The sequence below is a fragment of the Parasteatoda tepidariorum genome, chromosome 10 (assembly GCF_043381705.1).
Source record: "Parasteatoda tepidariorum isolate YZ-2023 chromosome 10, CAS_Ptep_4.0, whole genome shotgun sequence".
Lineage (NCBI taxonomy): Eukaryota > Metazoa > Arthropoda > Arachnida > Araneae > Theridiidae > Parasteatoda > Parasteatoda tepidariorum.
Genome location: NC_092213.1, coordinates 8,038,955 through 8,063,458, shown reverse-complemented (window position 1 = coordinate 8,063,458; position 24,504 = coordinate 8,038,955). Strand labels below are relative to the sequence as shown.

Genomic DNA, 24,504 nt, shown 5'->3' with positions numbered 1-24,504 from the left:
TCCTATAATCAAGAACTTTTCTCACTGCCTAAATTCTAAATGATTTATTTGAAGGTTTACGGTGTTTAGAGACGGAGGAAAATTCTTGTTTATAGGAAAGATACCAAAGGATGTCCACTTCCGTGCTTTATTCATGTTGTTTTTTTTGCTTTAGTCTACATAGCACAAAGTATACTCCACCCTCTTCTTAGAAATGTATTTCATTTGTAGCAAATATTAATATCTAAAACAATGTGTGGTTTAATTCTACATTCTTAATACTGAATGTCTGATCAAACTGCACCGTTTGCCAATCATATCTTTATGGTTCAGAATCTACTGGCATGTAATGAGCTCAGTAGTCTCTGAGCCAGAAAAGTTCACATACAGTTTGGTGGTTGGGGAACATGATGCAGAGCCCAAGTAACTTCTATCACCATTTACCCTCTGATGTAAATTGTTGTAGTGTGTGCCAGTATTGGCTTTGAAGTATCATTGTTAAAGACATGATAAAAGCTCTTAAACATCATATACTATCTGATGTTTATCATGTATGTAAGAGCTTACTTAAGGATAAAGAACAGAATATTCATATTACATTCCTCACTTAATTTCTTAAACCTTAAAAAATAATAGTAAAAATAAAAATAAGTAAATAAAAGAGGGTGGGCCGGGAAATTTTAAAAAAAGTTTAAAAATCATCCCCTTATTTAAAGAAATAATTTAGATAAAAAATGAGTATTAAAATGTGTTTGCTTATTTATTTTTTGTCTAAGTCAAAAGGTATTGCCAACTACATGTTACATAAATTGCTTTAATTACTTATTTTGGTAACAAAGTTGACAATAATTCAGATTATATATAAAAAAAACTTCTGAAACTTCAGGCAGTTTGCAATAGTATTTATAAAAATCCTAAAAATAGTGCCTGATTTTTATTTATTTTTAATTTTTGACAGAAATTTTTTGCTTACTTGTAAATTAACAAACATTAAGCATTAGCCTATCTCCTTTTTTTCAACACAGTATAACTTTTATTTGGCAAAGCTTTTCATGTAATCTAAATGGATGGTTTTGAACAAGCTGAAAATTAAAATTTTCCAATAAAAATATCTAAGTTTTATTGTCTAGAAGTGTTTTAAATTAAATTTTTGTATTAATGCATTTGGAAATAATTTTAATGAGATTATTTTTAGTTTAATTTTCTTTGAAGTGAAAAATATTAAAACTGTGATTAAATTAAATACTTGAAATGCTAAAAATAGCTTTACTTTTTTAGGAAAGCTTATCAGGTGTCATGTCTTGGAGTTACTGATAGTGATTGGCGTGCTTTAGCTGAGGCTGCCATACAAAATCTGGACTTGGAAGTTGCTCGTAAAGCATATATTCGAATAAAAGATTTGTCATTTCTGAAACTGATTAAATCTCTTGAGGTATCCTATTATGAATTAATCTAACATGAAACAAGTTTCAAATTACATTATTTTGCTAAGCAAATGTTTTTATTTGCAGGCATTAAAGAAAAATGAAAATGAATACGCTTTACTCGGTGATGTTTATGCGTGCCTCGGAAAATACAATTTGGCTGCAAAGTCTTACGAGAAAGCGAACACTGCTGGGAAGGCTTTAATGATGTACATAGACTTAAGAATGTTTGACAAAGCACAGGTATCTATAGACATCTTTTATTTATATTTGTATAGTTTCTTTTTAAATATCAGCATGTTTAATTGAAGGTTGCAGGTACATTGTTCCCACAATTATCTCCTAGTAGATTGTTAAAGTCAAGATCATTCTCTGGCAGCAGCCAGTGAATGATTTTGATCAGACTGTGAAGGTACCGAGGGTGTATAGTATCATTCCTTGTTACTGTTCAACATGTGCGCAAAGTACTCAACTTTGCTTTTCTAATTTTGAAATATTGATTCATACTTCTTCAAAGCTCTGAAATGAATAAAAGTATTGTTTCATCATCATAGTTGACCAGACAGCCCAATGTGAGCCAATGCCTTCCTCTGAAAATTTCTCTATAATGACTTCCGATTTACTGCTTCCAATTCTCATATCCAAATTTTGTTTTCTAAATTGTTTTCATGAAGTCATCCAGGGTTTTTCTTCGAAGGATTTTGTAAAAAGAAGTTTTTACACGATAGAGGTGTCAACCCTATGCCCAATCTGGAGGGCAAGTCTCCTGATATAATCACCTGGTTATACCCCTAGACACTGGGTACCCATTTTAGTCACCTTTTACCACATGCACATGCTGCATTAGGACTATTCTTTCACACGCGGTCAAAATGTTGTTCCACAATTCTTGAAAAATTGCTACAAAATATGGGTCAAATTCACCTTCGTTCACAGGACGTTTACTAAATATAACAAATGACAATATAAAAAAAATCATTTTGTGTCTTCTACCCAATCGCCTTTTTTTTCTTGTCCAAATTGCTTCCAGGGGCATTTTATTATCATATTTTAATAAATATGAATTTTAAGAATCACTCTTAATTCTTAAAATTTTCTCTCTTTAGAAGAAATACCTTCCATTATTAATATCAACAGTTTTTTTTAAATAGCTTAAAATTTTTCAATATTTGTGTCCGCTGTTTAAAAGGCCACCAGATGGCCAGTAATGAAATTTCCTAATTTTGCTCTATACTACATAACACCAGTCCTTCCCATATTCAAGATATTGGTTTTTGCTTGGTATTCGTTTTTTTTCTTTCAATATATCTTCACTCTGTATCTCATTCTTGTGTTTTAGGAATATTTGTCAGCATCCGATGACCTGGAGCAAAAGAAGGCTTTGATCATCAAGAAAGCTGAATGGGCCAAAAGCATAAATGAAGTGAAAGCAGCTGCTGAGATGTTTTTATCTGTTGGAGAGGTGGAAAAGGCTGTTGAATTGGCTGCAGAGTATAATTGGTCTGATATGTAAGTTCTTCTTTTCAATACTCTTTTAAAAAAGTTTCTTAAGTTATGAAATATTTTAATGTGCCTTTTAATAACATTTTATATTATTTGAAAAAATTTATATTGTGATTATATTTGAGATTATTTGTATAATAGGATTCAAGTACTTATTATAAGTAAGACTTAAGAACATTTTAAAACATTTTCATATCCTTTTTCCCTGTGCTACTGATATTGTGTTTTAATTGTATAAAAAAAAGAATATCTCTGGCATGAAATGCATGATATAACTTATGTATACTATTTTTAAAAATAAAGATTGCCTGTTGTCATATATAGACAAAAAAAAAATTCTTTATTTCTTTTGAAAAATTTTAAATCATTTTCAAACTCTTTAAATTATTTAAGATTATGTTTTTTCTGAAGTTGTTTTAGTATAAAAATTGAAAGTTTATTCTGAAGTAATTGGAACAAAATTTACTTTAAATAATCTAAATTTTTAAATGGTGTTGAGATTTTTTCTGATTATCATTCATTCTAATTGTTCAGCCTTAATAGTCAAGTTATTAGATTTTATTTATTTTTTATAATCAACTTAAGTTCAAATGATCTTAAAATTGAAACAATCTATCTTTTTTTTAGTTTTACATGGTACAAACTTATATTTGGGGTGCAATTTTTTAAAATGACTTACAGAGTTAAAATAATTTTCAAATGTAATTTATATAATATTTTATAGTTTTTCTAATATATAAAGTGCAGTGGGCAAAAAAGGAACGCCCTGAATAACATTTAAACTAATGATCAGATTTTCATATTCTAAGACTCAATCGATTCAAGGACCCAACCATAAATATAATTAATTAATGCGGATATTTTAAGTAACAAAATCAGACACATAAACATACTTTCCTTAAATTAACATACCTTTTTTTGATGAATTTTAATTTCTGACCTTAAAAATATGGGAGGTTGCTGAAGTCTAGGAAATATGATCCCAATAGTTTAGACAGAAGAACGGTTGAAAATTTTGACTCCTTAATGTTAATTTTACTTCTTACACATTTACCGTATATTCCTGCGCATATCGCGCCCCGGCGTATAACGCCCACCCGTAATTTTCAATTACTTTTTTAAATTTTAAGATATACTCTTCGTATAACGCGCACGAAAATTTGGATTGTACATGTGCAATATCTCATCTTTCAAGATCGTAAATAAACAGTATTTTTCCCTATCTTTTGAAAAAATAAAAGAACTGAATTTGACATGCATGTGAGAGCTAGAATTGAAAGAGCAATAATGTGATTCTGGATGGACAGAAATGGTGCTAAATTGTGGGTAAAAAACATCTGGCAAATCCGTCCTGGTTGCGTAAGAAAACCAGAAAGCCTTTTAGAGTGGGACATGTTTTGGTCCCACCTTACAGATAATACAAAAAAAGTTGTAATTATAATACAAAAAAATTTTAATAATTGTAATTGATAGCGGAAGACGAATATAATGAACTATTTATGTAATAACGAAAATCAATGAAGTATATAGGTAAAGGTATGTTATTTCTTTAAAATAAAAGTATTTTTCTATATTTAAATTTTTTTAATCTATAATTTTTTATATTCGGCGTATACCGCGCACCCGTAAATTCCAATGTTATTTTTTGTATTAAAAGTGCACGTTATACGCCGGAATATACGGTAGATATATCTCGAAAACTTTTTAAACAAATCAAGACATTTTTGCCAATTTTTAAAATCCATTTATTAAGCGATAACAGAAAATAACCATGCAAAAATATTTTTTATTAATTTTATTTATTATTTTATGTTTCCTTATTTATTAATAGCCAAAAAATTTTAAACTGCTAGGTATACAAATTTGTACATCATTTTAAAATATGTAATTTTGTATTTGAATATGAAATTTGAACAAAATTGGTCGAATAGTTTGTGAGATATCAAATTTTAAATGTTTTTATCACATTTCTAATATTATGCTCTCTCCTAACATCATTTATTCTTTCTTGCTATTTTATTATCTTTAAATTTGTTTTCTATTTTGCTTTTCAAACTCTTTTTCATAAAATGAAATTCTACATTTTAGTGAATAACATGCTATTTTTTTATAATTGTTGTTTTCACCTGCACAGTGTTTTAATATGCTGGAAAATCACATTTTTAAAAAAAATAATAATAATTTGCTATCTAATTATTTTCATCTTTTTCTTCACATGCACTACAGCCCAAATAGGCCTTAGTGTTCCTCTCAATTCTTGTCTTTTCCGATTTAATATATTTATGCTAGTTTTCAAGCAGTAAGCCTTTCGAAGTTCTGATCTTCCTCTTTTATAATATAAGATTGTTCTGCTAGTTTAAGATTGTTATATGGATTGTTAATAGATTTCTTTTTAGTAACACCAATTATCTTCAATTCCTAATTAATTTAAATTATCAATAAGAAGAAACTGAAATGGGAAAATATAGTTAATGATATGAAACTTAATTTGCTTTCAAAAATATGAAGATGGTGATAAAAGTTGACGTGTTTTGAGCGCTCAAAAATAGGTACCCATTCTCAAGACTCATATTTCTCATCTAGCATTTTATCCTGATTTGCCTCTCTTGGCAACTGTATTTTTTCTAATTTTTTTACTCACCTTTATTTATTTTTCATTTTCTGCTTCACAGGGTTTTTCTACTTTTGTTTTGCAACTTTATTTTTAATTTTTCGTTGGCAATTGTATGTTTCTGTTTCAAATCATTTTTGTTTTTGTCATTCATGTCTGGTAAGCCTAGAGAATGGGTACCTATTATTTTCCCTATGGAACATGCCAATTTTTATTATTACCATATTTTTTTTAAGCTAATATTAAGTGTCCTGCCACTTTAGTCCCCCGTATTTCTATAAATTTCACTCTGCTTAGCTTTTTAAATAATTTCTGAATTTCCAAGTTTGTTCTTTTTTTCACCAATAATTATCGAAATATGCTTCTTAAAATTCTTCTTTCTGGTATAGCAAAAGTATCGTTTCCTGTCAGTGTCTATGTATCATTGTAATTCTTTATTGTTTCAAAAATTTTAATTTACATCTAAATTGCTCATAAAAATATTTTAAAATTGTGAACAGTTCTTTAATTATTTTTTTTTAAATATTTGTAATATTTGTTTTTATTTCATTATTTTTAACAATGTAGTGTAAAATAAAAAAGTTTCAGTTCAAAGTGCCGTATCAGTTGTATTTTCTTACAATCTTAAATATTTAATCTAGTTGAAAATTAGCACTTTTATAAATTGTTTTACAACTATAATGCTTAAAAATTATAAATTTATAATATATTTTATGTAACTGATGGGCCCTTTAAGTTAGTCACCACAAGCAAGTAGTTCTTCTAATAAATTGCATCCTCTTTGCAAAATTTATTCTTTAATTCATTTCTATTTATATTTTAGAATTTTTTTTTTTAATTTCATAGACATTATTTATTTTTCTAATTTTTTTATAGGTTGATAAATATAGTGAATAAAGTGGATTTAACTGAACGCAAGACACTGTCCCTCATTGGAAATCATTTGAAGAGATTGCAAGAGTATGGTACTGCTGCTGAAATATTCCATAAAATTGGTGATATACCATCATTAGTTGAAATGAATGTTCAAGCTAAAAATTGGAAAGAGGTAATATATACCATTACTAAACCATTTGCCATTTAAAATTAATGGTAAAAACATTGATTTCACCCTCTAACAGATGGAAAAATAATATAAATTTATTGTACTCAAACTCTGATTGACATTTCTATAAAGAAATCAAAAATTGTGCTTATTAAAAATGCTTTCCATTTTTAAGTCATTAGTCTATAAATTATACAATCATGTGATTCTTCCGCTAATTAGCGGAATTCCGCAAATGAGTAATTAATATTCCGACAAAAATTTCTCGGAGTTCTGCTAATCTAAAATTTTAATTTCGTTTCTTAGCCACAGTCTCATTAACGAGACTTTTATTCCACCCTTACAGTCACCCTCTTTTTTCTCTTTTCTTCCTGTATTCTCATTCATGAGCCATGATTTTTTTTTACGCAGATTTGTTAGTTTTACTTTATATTATTTTATAACCGTCATTCAACAGCTGACCCAATTTTTGGGTTTACAATTACTAATGTTCAACTCCGTAGCCTTTTAATTTTGTGCCTTCAAAGAGGACTTTTTGATGGAACTAACCCACATTAGCGCTACATGGATAGAAAAACCTTGTATGGTTAGCCTGACAGCAAGGGGACTCTAAACCATGAAGCTATTTTATGTCAGCCCAGTGGTCAATGAAAGCCTGATGCGGAATTAGTATTGACCAGCTGTCGGTGGGATTTGAACCCGGTTTGGAAGGCAAACGCTCTATCCCCTGAGCCATCACGGCTCTTGTTAGAGTTTGTGTAAGTTTCAAGAACACAAAATTGGAAAAAAAGAATGTAACTACTGAGACAAACACAAATTATATAATTGATAATCAAAAATAATTCCGAAATAACAAACATTTAAAAGATCGTTTGCTAGAGAAAGTACTAAAAAAACTACAGATTGAGAAAAAAATTCAGAAAATTTCTTCCAGCAACCACATGCATACCTACCAAGTCTCCTGTTTTTTAACGAAGACTCCTGTATTTTATGACTATCTCCTGTTTACCTGTATATTCTCAAATTTCCCCGTATTTGTTGAAGAAATTTAAAAAAAAAAAATTTTTGGTGATAAAATAACAACTAATGGCAAAAATACTTCTTTTATTCCTCAATAGATAGTGCCTGAACAGATAGTGCACTGCGGTATGTTGAGTGTTAATAGTTAAAGTATTTATATATAATGGTTCAAAAAATCCTCTTTAGATTAAGATTTATATACATACAGTCGGACCTCTATTTAACAAAGCCACTAAATCCTGATAATAAGTTCGTTATATGGAAAATTCGTTAAATAGAAAATCACCTTTTAAAATACTTAAGCAACGCAAAACAGGTTTTAAAATCATAAACTCTAGAGGTAATTAAAATAGCAATTAATGCACTTTTATCTTGTAAACTAGTATCTACTATTTATTTTATAAATCTTAACCATAAAAGAAATCTGCATGGAAAGCAAGAATTGAGCAAAGCATTAAGCAGAGCACTATCATGATATATACATTTTCAACTAAAAAGAATCTAAATTTATGTATAAAATTACTGTTGCATTTATTAAAAAAGTAATTTTAAACATACATTACCGCGTGCGTTCTTACGTTTAATTGCTACGGATAAAATCCGTTAATTTGAACTGAGTGTTTCATTTCAAATGCAAACAAAAAGGAAAAGGGAATTTACTGCTTTCTGTAAGATAATTTTTAGAAAAAACAGTAAGACATTTCATAAAGCAGTGGCTTTGAAAATTAATTCAAGGTCATTTCCCCCATAAAAGGCGTTAACAAGTTTGAAATGTTAAGAAATATTTTGGAAAATAGGGAAAGTGGATTTCAATGAAAAGTTCGCTAAATAAAAAAATTCACTTTGCTATTTGGAAGTTATTTTAAGAAGAAATTTCCAAAATGTTCTTGGTTCCTCAAAAAAATTCGTAAAATAGAAGTTCGTTAATTAGAAGTCTGACTGTATTTTTACTTCACTAAATGTAAGTGCTTATATTATTTCCAATTTTGAATTCATCTTTTTGACTTACCTGATTATATACAATATGATAAGCTTCACTCGTAACCTGAAAAATGTCGCTAGTAAAATCTTTATTATTTTATTTTATTAATGTTGGCAGATATGCACATGCCTGATTATAGTTTTGTAAACTTTTGTGTTATGCATTTGTCTTTATGAAAGCAATTTAAATTTCAGGCATTTGAATTAGCTAAACAGTATCCTACATTTAAAGAAAGTGTTTACATACCTTATGCAAATTGGTTAGCTGAAAATGACAGATTTGTAGAAGCTCAGAAAGGTGACACATTATTATTAATGTTATTATTTTAATACTTTATTGTTAACCCAATGAATACACATTTTGATGTTTACTAAGTATTTCATTCAATTTTTTTGTCCTTTGTTATTCTACTTCATGGGAATATTTACATTACTATTTAGGAAATATTACAAATATTAATGTTATTGGTGTAATATAAGTTTATAACATGAATTCAATATTAAGATAAATGTATTTTTTAATTTTCTTTGATAATTTGACGGTAAGCCATTGAGTATTTGGGTAGCATCTTTCAAAAGAAATTGATTTTCTAAATTTCTGTTAGAACCTTTTTAAAATGGAACAAACTAATGTGGTGCTTTTTTTCCCTATTATAATTATCCTGTTTAATTTTTACATTAAACAAATTATAATTATGTTCATCTACTACAGAAACTCAATATTTTTCAAATTGGTCTTAATTTTAATTTTTCTAATTAGTCTTAACTTTCTAATGCACATTCAGTTTCAACAGTCTTAGTCAAGAGAATTTAATACTTATTTCTGAAATTATAGCTGTTTTGAAAACAATAGATTTTTTGACTTCTCTTTTCATTAGAAAAACTATGAGGGGGGCTGGATCTGAAAAAATTTGCTGGACCCTGATTAGTTGTTAAATGCTAAGTCCTACAGGTTAGAAAAAATAAAAATTTTCGATGTTAAAAAATTATTTAAACAAATATTTATAATTATTAAACAAAAATGTAGCTCAAAAGAACATTATGATAATTATTTAAATTATAGCTTTTCACAAACTTAATTTATCATATTTAAATGCTTTTGAGCCTATATTTCAGTGAGCTTTTGAAAAAGAACACAAAAGTTTAAAATTTTTACTAAAAAATTATCTTTTGTATTATGAATTTTAAAAATATGCTTATTTAAGTTGGAAAGTTAATTCAAAAGATAATTTGAATCAATTTAATATGTCATTTGAAATAGTTTTCTAGTTCCTGAATATTCACTAAAGAATCTTAGTGTCATGAGATGCTTGTGTATGTGGGAGTGTGCTTGTGAGGTAATGATATCTAGTTATTTTCCTTGAGCGATTTTGCATAATTTCAATGCTTTTTTTTTTACAGAAATTGTTTTTTAAAGTTATTTCTACATCTATTATATTATTGTTGTAAAACATTTCAAATGTAATAATGTAAAGGTAACTTATTTTTTAGTTGATTCTCTTCTACATATTCTTTAAAGGGTGGACAACACAGGGAACTTCTAAAATAAACATCTCTATTAAACCGGTTAAAGCATTTTAAATGCTTATTAGGTTGAAAAGATTATTAAAAAATTATCTCTTGATTTATAAATTCTATAAATTATGCTTATTTAAGTTGAAAGGTTAATTCAAAAGATAATTGAAATCCAAATCTTCTAGTTCATAAATATTCACTTAAGAATGTTTTTGTACTATTCAACACTTTTTTTTATAAAAGATATTTTTTAGAATTATTTCTACAGCTAGTATATTATTGTTATTATGCATTACAAATATAATCTAATGGTAACTTCTTTTTCAGTTGATTCTTTACTAGATATTCTTTATAAGGTGGACAATACAGGGAAAACTTTTAAACATTATTAAAATGGTTGAATTGTTTTATACGCTTTCTATGAGAGAAAAAAAAAACGTCAAAGCACAAAATGTGACAAGTCTGCAAAAAAAGTCAATATGAATTCATACTAACTTTCATTAAAAAACAGAAAGGGATTTTCCATGGAAATGAACAAAAGACCAGCCTAACTACACAGTTTGCAACTTCACCATGAGAAAGCATGTATTTCATGGGTGCACACTCGGGGTGTGAGCATTATTTTTTCCAGGACTTCAGTATTGCTATTAAAGATTTAACACTATGCTCTTTATCAACACTCGTCCACTACTAAAATTTCATCATTTTTCTGTTTGCTGTCACCACAGAAACATTTTCAAATTTTAAATAAATCTTAACTGCATATGTTTTGAATATGTAATGATTAAAAAAAAAATTCATATTTTAACATTTAAATTAGAACTTTTGCATTTTGAAATTAAAAGATCATAATTACAATTTTTGAAAAAAAGAATTAATGAAATTAATTTCAAACCTTAATTAGGCATATTAAGCAAATCAGCACGGAAACATATTCACTTTTTAAATAAATACTTGAACTTCATGTGTTTTGAATATGTTATTTAAAAAAAAAATTTGTTTTAATGTTTTAGGATTTAAATCAGTACTTTTACATTTAGAAATTGAAAGGTTATGATTACAATTTTTAAAACGAGAATTAGTAAAATTAATTTAAACCCATTCTTATACATATTACGTAGTTTTTTCACATTGTTTGATTAAAAGGTGAGTGGCATTCAATGCCCAGATCTAACCTAAAGTCATTTATGTACTAAACTATAATGTTAATAACACCATGAAGACATTCATTTTATTTTATTGTTTTGTTTCAGCCTTTTACACTGCTGGGCGACAAGATGAAGCTGTTGGAGTCTTAGAACAACTCACAAAAATAGCTGTTAACGAGAAGAGATTTAAAGAAGCTGGTTACTACTATTGGATATTGTCTATGCAAACCCTCAGAAGTGCCTCCTCCTCTGGTACGCATGTGTCCCAGATGCTTACAAACTAATTTATATGTGTGAAACAGCCTGTTCTGGGCCAGCGTATTTCAATGACCGATGCATTAAGTCTCATTTACTATTTCATAGACACAGTGTTTTTTTAATGTCCATTAGAACATCCACACTGAACTGTTCATTCCAATATGGTGACCCAAATTTGGTCAGTTGATTTAGACTAAATCGCAAAGAAGTTATTTAGTCCATTATTTCCTTTAATATTGCCCCCACAATAATTTAAAATATCTTACATCTTCTTTGAATGAAGAAACATGATCCCTTTATTACTTGTCCTAGGAGGTTGTAAATTATGGTCAGTTATAATTCATTTCATTTTGTGTTTGAATTTTTTCGTAGCAAACTTTTTAATAATATTTTATGAATTTTATTAAGTAAGGAAAAAGCATTTTCAAACCATGATTATTGAGATCAGAGAGAGCAAGGGAAACATTAAAATTATCACAAAACTGTCAATTTGTATTGCTGTATTTTTTTTTCGTTATTTTGCTCAGAACTGCATTTATTTAATTAATTTGTTTTCATAATTTGTTAATAAATTTGTTTTCAATTAATTTGATCTCGTCTTTGCTCTTTCTTACCTCAATCGATGATGAGTCAGGTTTTTTGTTCCTACTAAGAATATTAATTTGCAACTTATAATTTGCATAGTTTAGTGGATTTTGTTTTACAAGGGCTCTAAATCTATATTAATGGAATAATTACATATTAATGGAATAATATTGCGGAGTTAATAATATTGCGGAGTTATGAATTAAGTTTAAACTTAATTCATTTATCATTTTTTTCATGCTAACTAAAAAGTTTAAAAATTCCTGCCATTTTTATATCGAACATTTATTTTCTATTTTAGATTTAAAAGATGATGCAAGCGTTCAAATTGCAATTCGAAAATTTTGGGATCAACAATTTGCTGCCGAAATATATTATGTTTACAGTTATATTTATAATTATTTGGTAAATTAATTTCTAGTTCTAATTATTTGGTTTGGTTTTCTTTATTTTTCATTTTCTATTTTTACTTTCTTATTTTGAGATGATTTCATGTGATGATGATTAAAGTGCATGTTTGTGATATTCTTAGGAGGAGCCTTTCACAATGCAACATACAGAGACCCTGTTTAATATGTCTCGCTATTTATGGTTGGAACTCGTTAAAACTGACTTACCGGGCATATCAAAATTGTATCCTTTTTTTTCTTATTTTCTTTAGATCTGTATTATTTTTTGACTTTTTAACACTTGTTTTAATTTATCATTCTTTTTTTTTATATCTTAATAATTATGCATTTTTAACAAGAGTTGTTTTGTTAAAAACTTTATTTTCAAAACAGAAAAACATTTTTATCTTTTGTAGCATAACAGTGTGACAATTAGTAATCAAAAATGAAATCAAAAATATTTACAAATCCTAAAAACTATTTACTTCTTAAAAACTTTCATTAGGGAAATGGGAATCTAAATGAGAAGTGAAATATATATATTCTGTTATATTATATATATATTTAAAAAATATCCCAGGGTTGCCAAAACCATCAAATCTTATTGTATCAGATGGCTTGGGCATATTTTTATACATGACTTTTCAAAGATTGTTAAAAAAGTAACATTTGTCTTCTGGATTGGGTTCAAAATTACAAGGCTATGGAGTATGAACTTTTGTAGTTGTAAACCCATTATTAGGCCAACTGTTCAAGAATGGTAAATTAATAAAATAAAATATATTAATGAAAATATATAAATGGATGAAAACTGAATTTTTCTCTTTTGTCAAAATTTTGTGCTTAACCATTTACTAGTCGCATATTTTATGCTGCTGCAAAACAAAGCTGTGCAATGAAGGCATACAAAATGTCTCGCATGGCTTATCAAATGGCAAGTAACTACAAAATTCCAGAAAGATTTCGAGAATCTGTGGAAACAGCTTCATTACATGTTCAGGCCAAACCTTTTACAGATTCAGAGGTAAGCTACCATTATAAGCATTTAAATGTGTGCGTCATTTATTTATGAATTAAAACTTGTGCGTTAAATTTTTTTTTAAATTTCCTGGCCAAAATAACAAGTTGTTAATAAAAATCACACATATCTTTACCTTGAATGTGTTTTAACCTATCATCAAATAATCTGTTTTATATTACCAATAAGTGATTTTAAAAACGTAACAAAGGGTAGTTATCATATAATTTTCTTGTCATCAGTGTTATTTTATTAAATATTTCTTTTCAATAATTTAATTTGCACTTTGAGTTCAGCAAGCCATTTCTAATTTAAATTAAATTTCATAAAATGTTAAGATTATAAACATTTTTGAAAATTAATTCAGTAAGATGAATAGTACTTTTATTTGCATAGAAATTTTTAATTACATTATGAAACTTTTGGGTGCAATTTTAATAAACAATTTTTATTAAGAAATAATTTAAAAAGAATCTCTGCAATCACATATAAATTGTTAATACATTTAACTATCTGTTAATTTACACACTAAATAAGTGAGTTTTAAGTTACTACTGAAAATATTTTAATTAAGATCAGGAAATACTGTTAAAACTTTTAAAATTTCACTCTGGAATTCTCTAAAAATTTAAGTTTATCTGAATTTAAGATAAAAACGGAATCCACTCTGAATTTAAAATGAAAAGTCAAACACAAAAATTTACGTTTTCTTAATAAACATTTCTCTGTTTTTTTATTGTTAAAAAATTCAATTTCAGACCTACGTATTATTTTTCTGAGAATTTTACTCTGAAGAGTAGAGAAAAGTTTAAACCCCTCAATGTTATTTGTGCTCTTTACATATTTCACCATAGCTGCAAAATTCTTGCCCAAATTAAACTGAATTATAAAATTAGAATGTAAATTTCAAATTTGTTTATCCACCGATAATTTCACGAAGCAAATTTATTTTTATAATTACTAAATTTAATAGTCATCTCTAAATTCTATTTAATGTCAAAATTTGATTTAAAAAAGTAGTTCCCAAGAAATTTATTACTTAGAATAATATTAATAAAAAAAATTTAACAATTAAATTTCTTAAAATTTTATAAACTTTTGATATACCTGGTTAATTAAAATAAAGAGTTATTTTGATATTTTTATATGTATTTCACATTTTATCATTATTGATTTTAGGATGTTTTACCAATGTGCTTCAGGTGTTCAACAAGTAATCCTTTAATAAACAAGCAAGGAAACATTTGTTTCAACTGTAAACAACCATTTGTGTATTCTTTTATTTCATTTGGTAAGTTATGGTTATAGATTTGAAATTTATAAGCATATTATTAAGCAAAGCAATAAAAAGTATTCAGTATTAAGTTGTCTACTCACTCAAAAGTAAACCTTAGTGAAGAATTTTGGGTATGTGTAAATTTTTATTGCCTGGCTACAGAAGAGGCTAGTAAACTTTGGAATATGTAAATTAATTTGTTTCTTAATTAACATTTAGAATGTTTTTTAACAGAAGTTTTCTTGTTTTAAATAATTGAACAGTTCATTTTAATATGTTTTATATATTTCTATTTGTATAGTGCAACAAAACATTTTCATATTACAGTTTTGAATATAAATAAACAGTGTTCAAAAAATAGTGTAAAACCTAATAACTTTTTATCTAAATTGGATTTTAATGTACTAAGACTCAATATTAATGATTTGAGGGCCTTACTTCAAATATTCTAATTAATTAGAGTGGATGATGTTTTCAGTTTCAACCAGACAAGTAAAACATACTTTCTCTAAATAAACATACCTTTTTTTTACAGATGTGGGAACAGTCCAAAATGAGAGATCAGTACACTTCAGTGCCACAAAATAAATAAATATATTTTTTTAAATTTTAATTGCATCTTTTTTCTTGCTCATATTTGTCATTGTTTTGAAATTATATTTTTTCTTAATGTAATATTATTAGCAACCCTTAATGTGTCAGTTTTTTTTTTAATCTATATCATACCAGTTACACAGGAATTGTCAGTATAAGTACAAACAATTATTTTACTATCTCAAAAGTAGCTCTGGATGTTTTCATCTTTCATTTTTGCATCTATATTGCACCAGTCATTCGGGAATTGTTAGTTTAAGTACAAATAATTATTCTACAATCTCGAAAGTAGCTCTAGATATTTTCAACTTTTTTTATTAAACTTTTTTTTGAAAGAATACTTGATTTATATTCTTTCGTAACTTTAAGAGAAAAAACATTTTTTAAAAAAACTCATACTAAAGACAATAATTTTTTTTGCAGAAGTGTTACCTGTTGTGGAGTTTTTCTTGGAGGATGGATTAGAAGATGATGAAGCTTATAAGTTGTTATCAAAAAAGTCACTAAAACAATTTGAAAATAGTTCCTCAGTGATGGAAAGCAATATGAGTGAGTGATAAAATTCTTAAAAATCACACTGTATGATTTGATAACTAGTGTACGCTTCTGAATGAAGAAAGAATGTATGTACAGGGTGGCCATAGAACAAGAAATTTAGGCAACTTAGAAAATTCAGGGAAATGTGAGGGAATTTAATTAAAATACCAACAACAAAAAAATCAGGGAAAATAAAATAATTTTTGTTTCAGATACCTAAAAGTCTGAAAGTTTTTCCCAAAAAATAGGACTTGCAACTTTTTTTTTTACTCTAATGGCAAGTGTTTTGTAACATATATTATAATAATACATAATAAAATAATATAATAACATAATAAAATAATGTAACATAATAAAATAATATAATAAAACATGTTTTATTCGTATGCATATAGTTGAAAAATCAATATTACATTTAGTATCAATTAGCAATATTATTCAATTATTAGCAAAAAAAATTTTGCTGTTTTTAAGCAAGTAGTACTCGTTTACCTTATAAATGATCAAATTTAAGTTCGTTATATTGTAGTAATTAAAATAGTTTAATTTCAATTTAGAATTTTATTTTTAAATGAATTAAAAACCTTATATTGTGTACAATTTTCCTAAGTGCAACTAGTAGTACGCATACTAATAATAGGGAACCTCTATTATATTTTTTAATTATTTTATAATCTTTGTTACTCTAAAGTATTCGTCATTCATGAAACTTTTTTGTCTAAAAATGGCAGGGAATGTCTAAATGGGAAATAAATGCTATCATTGGTTATATAAAGAAACTTTAAAATAATGAGAAAGGTATTTTTCAAAAAGGAAGACATAAATAGAAGAACTTTAAACTCATTAAATTCTCCCATGAAATTAGTGATAAAATGTTTAGATTATTGTTATTTTTAATGAGATGCAAATTTGTTTTCTTGCAAGTACTATTTCCGTTATCAAGCTAAAGTCAACAGACTATTGTCATGTTCCACAGCTTGCTTAAGAAGTTTGTCATTGGAAAGAAATAGAAAACTTAGTAAATTTTTTTTAAATAAATTGGCTAAAATTATTCTTTAAAAATCAAATATATATGTATAAGATTTGTATAAAGTAGTTCTTGTTTACATTATACGTGTTTCGAGTTATTGAATTTAAAATACATATTAACATACTTTAATGCTTATAAAGAAATAAATGCTAAAACTAATTTTTCTCGATTATTTTATTTTTTTATGGCAATAGCAAGAATTACTTCTTTTAAGAAAGTTGTGTATAGATTAAAACTTTTTTTCTTAAGAATTTGAAGTTTTTTGCCGCAAAAACTTTTAATTCTAAAAAATTTTTTTATTTTTTTTTTCTTATAATTTTTTATGTTTATGAAACGAAAATAGGCTATCTAATATTATTTTTTAACCAGGAATAAGTTTAGCATTGCATAAATAAGCGACAATAATGAGCCAAATTTTATAAACAGGAATTTAAAGAGGTTTTACTGTCTTTACTTACTAAAAATCAAGACAATTGATTAGTGATCCTTTGATTAGTAAGTAGAGTCTGATGAATTAAGTTTCATGTAATATAAACCAACCATTAGATAATATATTAAAACATACAATATCTATTTAACATATTCTTTTTTCTTGTATAACTATCTATGTTTCATATATAAATAAAGGTTAGCCAATAAAAAAGTTTGAAATTTCAAAATTTAAAAATTTCTAATATAATTTTTTTTTAAATTATATAGTTACATATGTTGGCAGCAGGTAACCACTAAAACTAATGTCTAATTTCATTTGAAAACTGCGAAAGACTTCAAGCACCATGTTATACCTGACTTGCTTCAGGGCGTAACATCGTTTTATATTTTAAACCATAAAACTAGGTGTTGGACCACTTCTCATTGAGACTTTGTATGGCTGTTATTAACAGTTTTTGTGTATAATTTATTTTGCTGGTTATCTTTTTAAACTCATTTCATAAGTACTAAATAAAATTCTTATAGATTCAACTGTCAATATGAGTTATTAAATTTTGAAATTGATTATCTTTACTGCTGAATGCTATGTGTATGTATCTATCTTTACATAAAATCTGTAATTTTTTTTTCCAGATTCTGAATACCTAAAAATTGAAGATTCTTCTTATGACAATGATATGGGGGAAGATATATTTACTTTCGATGTAAGCCTTCTTTAATCAGCTCTTTTATTAATTTTTTTATTGTATTTTGTGAAAATTCATTAATTTTGTGAATTTATTTTCCTGGCGATTGTATGTTATTTTACTGTTAGAAGTGAGAAACTTTAAGATCTTTAGAAATCATTACAACTGACTAGTATATAAAATGGGTGAAAAAAATTTTTTTTAGAACTGTGATGACTCAGAAGATAGAGCGTTCACCTTCTAATGAGGTGAACGGGTTCGAATCCCAGCGATTGCTGGTCGATATAAATTCCAAATACTTGATCCAGGAGTTTCCTTGGGTTCAAAATGTTGAGTTTAAACCAAATCGGGTCAGCTGTTCAACGACAGTTATGAAATAAAATATTTTTTTGAAAGTTATGAATGGAATTAGAATACTTTGTTATCAATTTTTGTTTAATGCATTTCTTTTCTAAATGTTTTAAAAAGTTTCTTTGAAAAATTTCAACAGAATATATTGACACCATTTATTCCAAAACTGTTCAAAGTTATCTACCATTTATACAAGTTAATAAACAATAACTTGAACAGATATAGTACACTCAAATTTTAAAGCTTGTTTAAGTACTACTAAGCAAATAAATATCAAAACATTTCTGCCTGTAACATCTTCTTGAATTTCAAAGTAAAGACCTTTAAAAATTTCACAAAATTTCTACTATTTGTCACTATTCATCTACTATATTTTGTCCTATCCTTTTTAGGGGTAACTATAGGGTAATTATAATTAGGTATTGACCCCACCCAGCATAAATATCGAAATCAGAGCCTCTAATCATATTTTTTATGTTATTTAATTTTTTAATAACCTTACATCACAAATAAATATGGAACTGAGAAAGAACTATGCCTGAAATAAGGAAGAACTATAACTAAGTTTTATTTTCCTGAATTAACTAACTGAGGAAATTAGGAACTCCTAATTTGCCTACTTTCATAGCTTATTTTAAAATCTCAAAATATAATTGTAGGAAACAATATTGGAAATGGAAATATAAATTTATCGTAGATTAAACCATACACAGATTAAGAAAAAAAACAAGGATTTAATTATAATTTACATATTTAATTGAATAAGCTTTTCTTCTTAGTAAATAAAAATTTACTATTGTCAATGTTAGCAAATCTTGTTTGTATCTTAAATGTATCTAATTTTATAAACCTTAAAAGAAAATTATAACCATTGAATTTTCAATTAAATTCATATCTATCCAGATCAGATATTTATAAATTTTGGGTATTTGCCCATGTAAAAACTTTGGGTATTCACTCCAAATTATAAAAACCAGGATATTTTACATCTACAGAGATGACAAAGTTTTAAAAGTTTATCGTAGATCTTTTTCTCTAAGATGAGCCAAATAGAAAGAATTTACTTTTAAAATTAATTAATTTTGAATTTATATAAAAATTATATAAATTATTATTAAAAATATATAAGATAAAAATTACTATAAAGATACATCTACAGAGATGACAAAGTTTTAATGATTTACCATACATCTTTGTATCTAAAATGAGCCTCTAAAATAGAAAGAAAGCCATTNTAATTTTAAATTTATATAAAAATATATAAGATAAAAATTACTATAAAGATACATCTACAGAGATGACAAAGTTTTAATGATTTACCATACATCTTTGTATCTAAAATGAGCCTCTAAAATAGAAAGAAAGCCATTGGATTCAAGTCCGGTGAATATTGTGGTCATTCTTGTGTGGTGGAAGTACCCAATATAACCTTTAAATGACACACCCAACACCTTAAGCTTGAAATAAGAGATGAAAACTTTTTTACCTTAAAATATTTGCCTTTATTGTAAATTTTATTCAAAATTTTTAAAGTTTTGTTTTATTGTAGGCTTCAACCGGTGAGACGGGTCCTTTAATAGTGAACCGTAAAAATCTTGAAGCAATGAATATGTCTGATGTCATCATTTGCAAGTGGCCCAAACCTTTGCGGACACAATACTTCAAAAGTATTTTACCATCCGTCCAAATCCATCGTTGTGAATCCTGTAATAAAGTAAGCTCAATGAGTGATGTCATTAAAGTATGATCTCATTTATAAGCTAGTATAATAAATATACATTCATATAATAAATATGCATTCATGTTTATATTTATTAAAAAGAGGATAAAAAGTATATTAATTTAATTCTTAAATAATAGGAGATATATTATGCTTATTTTAACATAATCAGATTAAGATTTCTGAAACAAAAAAAAGCATTAAATACAATTTTTTCCCTTTTTTTTATTCATTTATTTTTCACTTGAGAATTTTCTGTATTTTTGTTAAAGCTAATAGATTTTTTAATATCTGTAATATACATTGCATTTTTCATTTTCATATTTATTATGTTGCAAGAATGAACCACCTATCTCTTCTATTTTTATGAACAAAATTTATACTATGTTCAAGAAAAAGAGTGTGAAACCTTTGTAAGCAGGCACATAGTAAAATAGTAAATCAGATTTAGTTAGGAATATTTAAACCTCCTATAAGTGGTCCTACTGATGAAAAAAAAATCTTTTTTATTTTTTTATAAAATGCTAGTTTAAAAAAAAATTGTATTAGAAAAAGTTACAGACACCATTACTGCTGTTTTAGAAAATCAAAGAGATGAGTCTAGAGATTTATTTTATGAAACATAAATCATCTTAAACATTCGATTAGTTATAATTTTTTCTAAGTAATGATTTTTTACAAATACAGTCACCAATTTCTGTGTTTAAAAATGTGTAACCTGTCCGAATTTGTTCAAATTTTGATGTAATTTGAGGCATTAAATAGTTTATATTGAGGAATTTTCATATGGAGGAAAACTAATAGTAGTAAAATTATAATTTTTTGCAGCCATGTATTCTTATGACTAAAAATATAAAAATTGTTTGCTACTTTTAAAATTTCAAATTAATTTTGGTGTTAATTAAAATTTTAATATTTTGGGAAGTTTTATACAATTCCAAAAGGTAAGCAAAAAAAGAATTTCCCCTTTTGGACAAAAACAATGTTAAATGCTCTTTTTGAATTTTTTTTTAATTAGGATTGTTTTAATTCTTAATAAACTTACTTTAATAAACTTTCTTTTTCCTTCTTGAAGTAACGTCAGCCTATCTTTCCATATCTTTCATTCATTCGCTGAGAATTATTTTTCAATTTAAATTTTTAAACATATATATGTTATTTAAAATTTTTCTCTGGATTATATTTGGCAATTTAAATACATTTTCTTTTGGAAAAAAATTAAAAGAGGTTTAAATTAAAAAATTGTGGTTTGATTTTACATTAGCCACTGTAATATGAATCTTTATATTTTATTCTGAAGCTTTTAATTTCATTTTATTTCAGATTTTTTCAAATAATTTTAACTTCATTAACTCCTTGCCAACCGCAGGCATGTATGTACACTTCGCTAAGCTGCCAGTGACGCATATATATACGCCTTTCTGAAGTACTCCTTGCCATGTGTTGCTATCAGTAAAATTACTGCTACAGTTTAGGAGTGCAATAGAATGACCTTGAAAGTGTTTTCAAAGGATTTTAAACAAGAGGGGGAGAGAAGGGGAAGTTTCTGGAAAACAAACCACAGCTGGGCAGTTATTGCTTGCGTATTTTATTTATTTTTTCGGAGTAGTATGCGCTTTTTAACTTTCATTTTGCTTCTGTTTTTTATCTCCGTGTACAATAAAAGTTTTTATTTTTTATGCCATTATGTCTGAAAGTGAATTAGATTACTATTTTCCTTCATCTTTGGGGTCAGAAACTTTGGAATATGACATCATTTCAGATTGTGACTAACAGGCAAGCAGTTAATGGCCATGAAAAATTTTAAAAAATAAAATTAATAAAATTATCCAAATAACGCTTTTTTATGTAATTATCCATTTTTATTTTCTGAACGTATGTATGTAATTACAAGTTGATTTCCATGTATGTGTCTGCATACTTGATTGCAACAATCTAATCAGCATGGCTAATCATCTTTAGAAGCATTTACGGAATGTTTCAAATAAGTTTCCATTATTGCATGCACAAAAAATTTAATTTAAATTAATGCTCTTATTTTCCAATTATTTATATTATAAATATCTAATATAATTATATGACTGATAAAATGTTCATATTTGTTTCAATAGAGAGTTTAAACTTTTTTTAACAAATTTCACTTTCAGTCATTAACATTGCTTCAACTATTGTATTTTTAATTACACGTTCACATTTCTAGCTTTTCCATAGTGATGATTACGAGCTTGAAATACTTAAAAAAGGCTGTTGTCCATTCTGCAGAATTTCAGTGCAAGAAACTGAAGGCAATGAAGACTAGATGCAGATTATTGATGTATTATATTTTTTAAAAAGGTATTGCTGTTTAGGTTTCTACTTGGCAGGCTTGAGGCAATATAGTGATAAGCCACATATTTTTTTCTAAGGTGAAAACAAACTGTTCCTTAATATTGTTTTCTGATTGGTACTATACAGGTAATGGAAGCATCTTACTGCCTACGTGGAAGTGTTAACTGAAACATCCTTTCAAACAGCAATGAAAATGTGGCTTCTCATTAAATTGAAGCCTCAAGCCCTTCATATCAAAACTCTATTCAAACAAAAAATTAAAACTAAATTTCACAAAATTACAAATATTATTTTTTAATTAAAATCTCTATTTCATTAAATCATATCTATTTTTTTTCAGGCATTCGATTGGATATATTGCAAGTATTTTATCCTTAGCAAAAAAAATCATCAAATCATTTATTTATTTTTATATCATTGTATCACAATTGCTTTTGTTATGTATATATGATAAACAAACATTCCGTCCAATAAATTATTTTATGTTATGTTTATTGATGAAGTTTTATTTATTGTATTTATTTTATTTTATTTAATGAAAGTTTAATAAATTAAAAGATCATAATCACTTTTATTATGATCTTTTAATTTTTCTTCTTTTACATTTTGTTGTTGTCAAGCCATGTCTTCATTAACTTTTGTAATTAAAATTAATTTCATATTTATTCATAATTAATATTCAATCCAGTTGGAAAAAAGCTTTTCAAACAGTAGAAACTTCAATGTATAACCTTAATAAACGTAAAGCACCATTAAGTTCGATGAAATCAAATCTAAAAATAATTATTTCTAAGCAAAATTCCTGTCGTTTATTAGTTGAACTTGAAAATTTGTTTAAAACGTATGATTAACGAAGTTTATTTATTGAATAATGAATTAAGCCATTTCATTCGAAGTAATTTTATTCAAATTTCAGAGAAATTTAAGGCTAATTTCTATCTAATCTTTAAACAAATAATGCATATTTATTTATGTAATATGCTATTTATATAACTAATCTGTAATGTCTCACCTTATAAAATTTAAATTTTATTTTTTTTAATCAAAACAAGCATTATTTTTCTAAGAATAGGGTTCATCTCTCACTTCACATCATAAGTTAGATCCAAATCCAAAATGTTTTCATTATTATTGTTTAAATTTATTCAACTATGATGCATCTTTTTTAAATATTTTGTGTTACCTTTTTTTTTAATATTAAATTTTGTCCTCTTAAAATACTTTAAATTTTTATTTTTAATTGTACTGAACATTAAAATATCCTAACTTTTGAGTGTATATAACTAAAAAAAAAAAAAAATGTGAAATTACAAATATTAAGCATTTTTTAATCAGTAATGTGCTATTTTTACAGCTTATATTATACTGCTGTTGTTCTAAGTTTATAACAAATATCTAAAGTGAGAGTCAATTAAAATAATGCAAAGTTTTGTTTTATTTTTAAATGTTAACATTTGGAAGGGAAAAAACACAAAAAAGAAGTAACTTGAATTAGTTACAATAAAATAAACAAAAACTATTCGAATTTATAAATATAGTCTTATTGGTGGTTTTATGGAAAGATTTAACTCCTGTGGCTTGAAGTGAAAAATGATAATCTGTAAAATCAGAGAATTGGAAGGGGGAAGCTGTAAAGGTGAATTAACATAAAGGAGACCAAATTTCCTTTTCTTTCTATTTTACAAAATTTACATTCGGAAAAAAACATACTTCTCTAAATTTCTCAAAAATCAGTTTTCTTTAGTTTTCGGCTTCAGTGCCAGAAACCGTGATTCTAACAACTTACAAATCCTGCCAAATTGCCAGATTCCATTCGAAATTGTACTCTTGATAAACTTTTTGTGAGATAGGTTGCTTGTATTTTGTCAGCATTTGAAGTGTATCAATCGTCAAAGAAAAAAAAAGAACCAATTTAAACTTTAAACAACAAAATCATAAATGACATCATACAAGATCCCAGATGTTGAACATGAGGAAAAACCTTAGAGGAGTAATTGGAGTAGAGAGCGAGCAACCCTATTCAACCCGCACCAAAGTAAAATCATGTGACTTACGGCAAGCGAGTTTTCTTCGC

The 24,504-nt window shown here is 26.6% G+C and overlaps 1 protein-coding gene across 1 annotated transcript in view; it reads left to right on the top strand.

The window, feature by feature from the left end:
• The window catches only part of LOC107447691 (intraflagellar transport protein Oseg1), a 43,495-nt gene extending 20,571 nt beyond the window's left edge, over positions 1-22,924 (top strand). The window contains exons 15-29 of the mRNA XM_043055293.2: positions 1,258-1,411; positions 1,491-1,646; positions 2,743-2,912; positions 6,394-6,565; positions 8,759-8,861; positions 11,332-11,478; positions 12,371-12,474; positions 12,602-12,702; positions 13,317-13,482; positions 14,656-14,767; positions 15,770-15,895; positions 17,979-18,049; positions 19,932-20,096; positions 22,303-22,436; positions 22,771-22,924. Coding sequence (XP_042911227.1) covers positions 1,258-1,411; positions 1,491-1,646; positions 2,743-2,912; positions 6,394-6,565; positions 8,759-8,861; positions 11,332-11,478; positions 12,371-12,474; positions 12,602-12,702; positions 13,317-13,482; positions 14,656-14,767; positions 15,770-15,895; positions 17,979-18,049; positions 19,932-20,096; positions 22,303-22,401 — 1,846 coding nt within the window. The 3' untranslated portion in view covers positions 22,402-22,436; positions 22,771-22,924. The remainder of the gene's footprint in view (positions 1-1,257; positions 1,412-1,490; positions 1,647-2,742; positions 2,913-6,393; positions 6,566-8,758; positions 8,862-11,331; positions 11,479-12,370; positions 12,475-12,601; positions 12,703-13,316; positions 13,483-14,655; positions 14,768-15,769; positions 15,896-17,978; positions 18,050-19,931; positions 20,097-22,302; positions 22,437-22,770) is intronic.
• Positions 22,925-24,504: the final 1,580 nt, after the last annotated feature.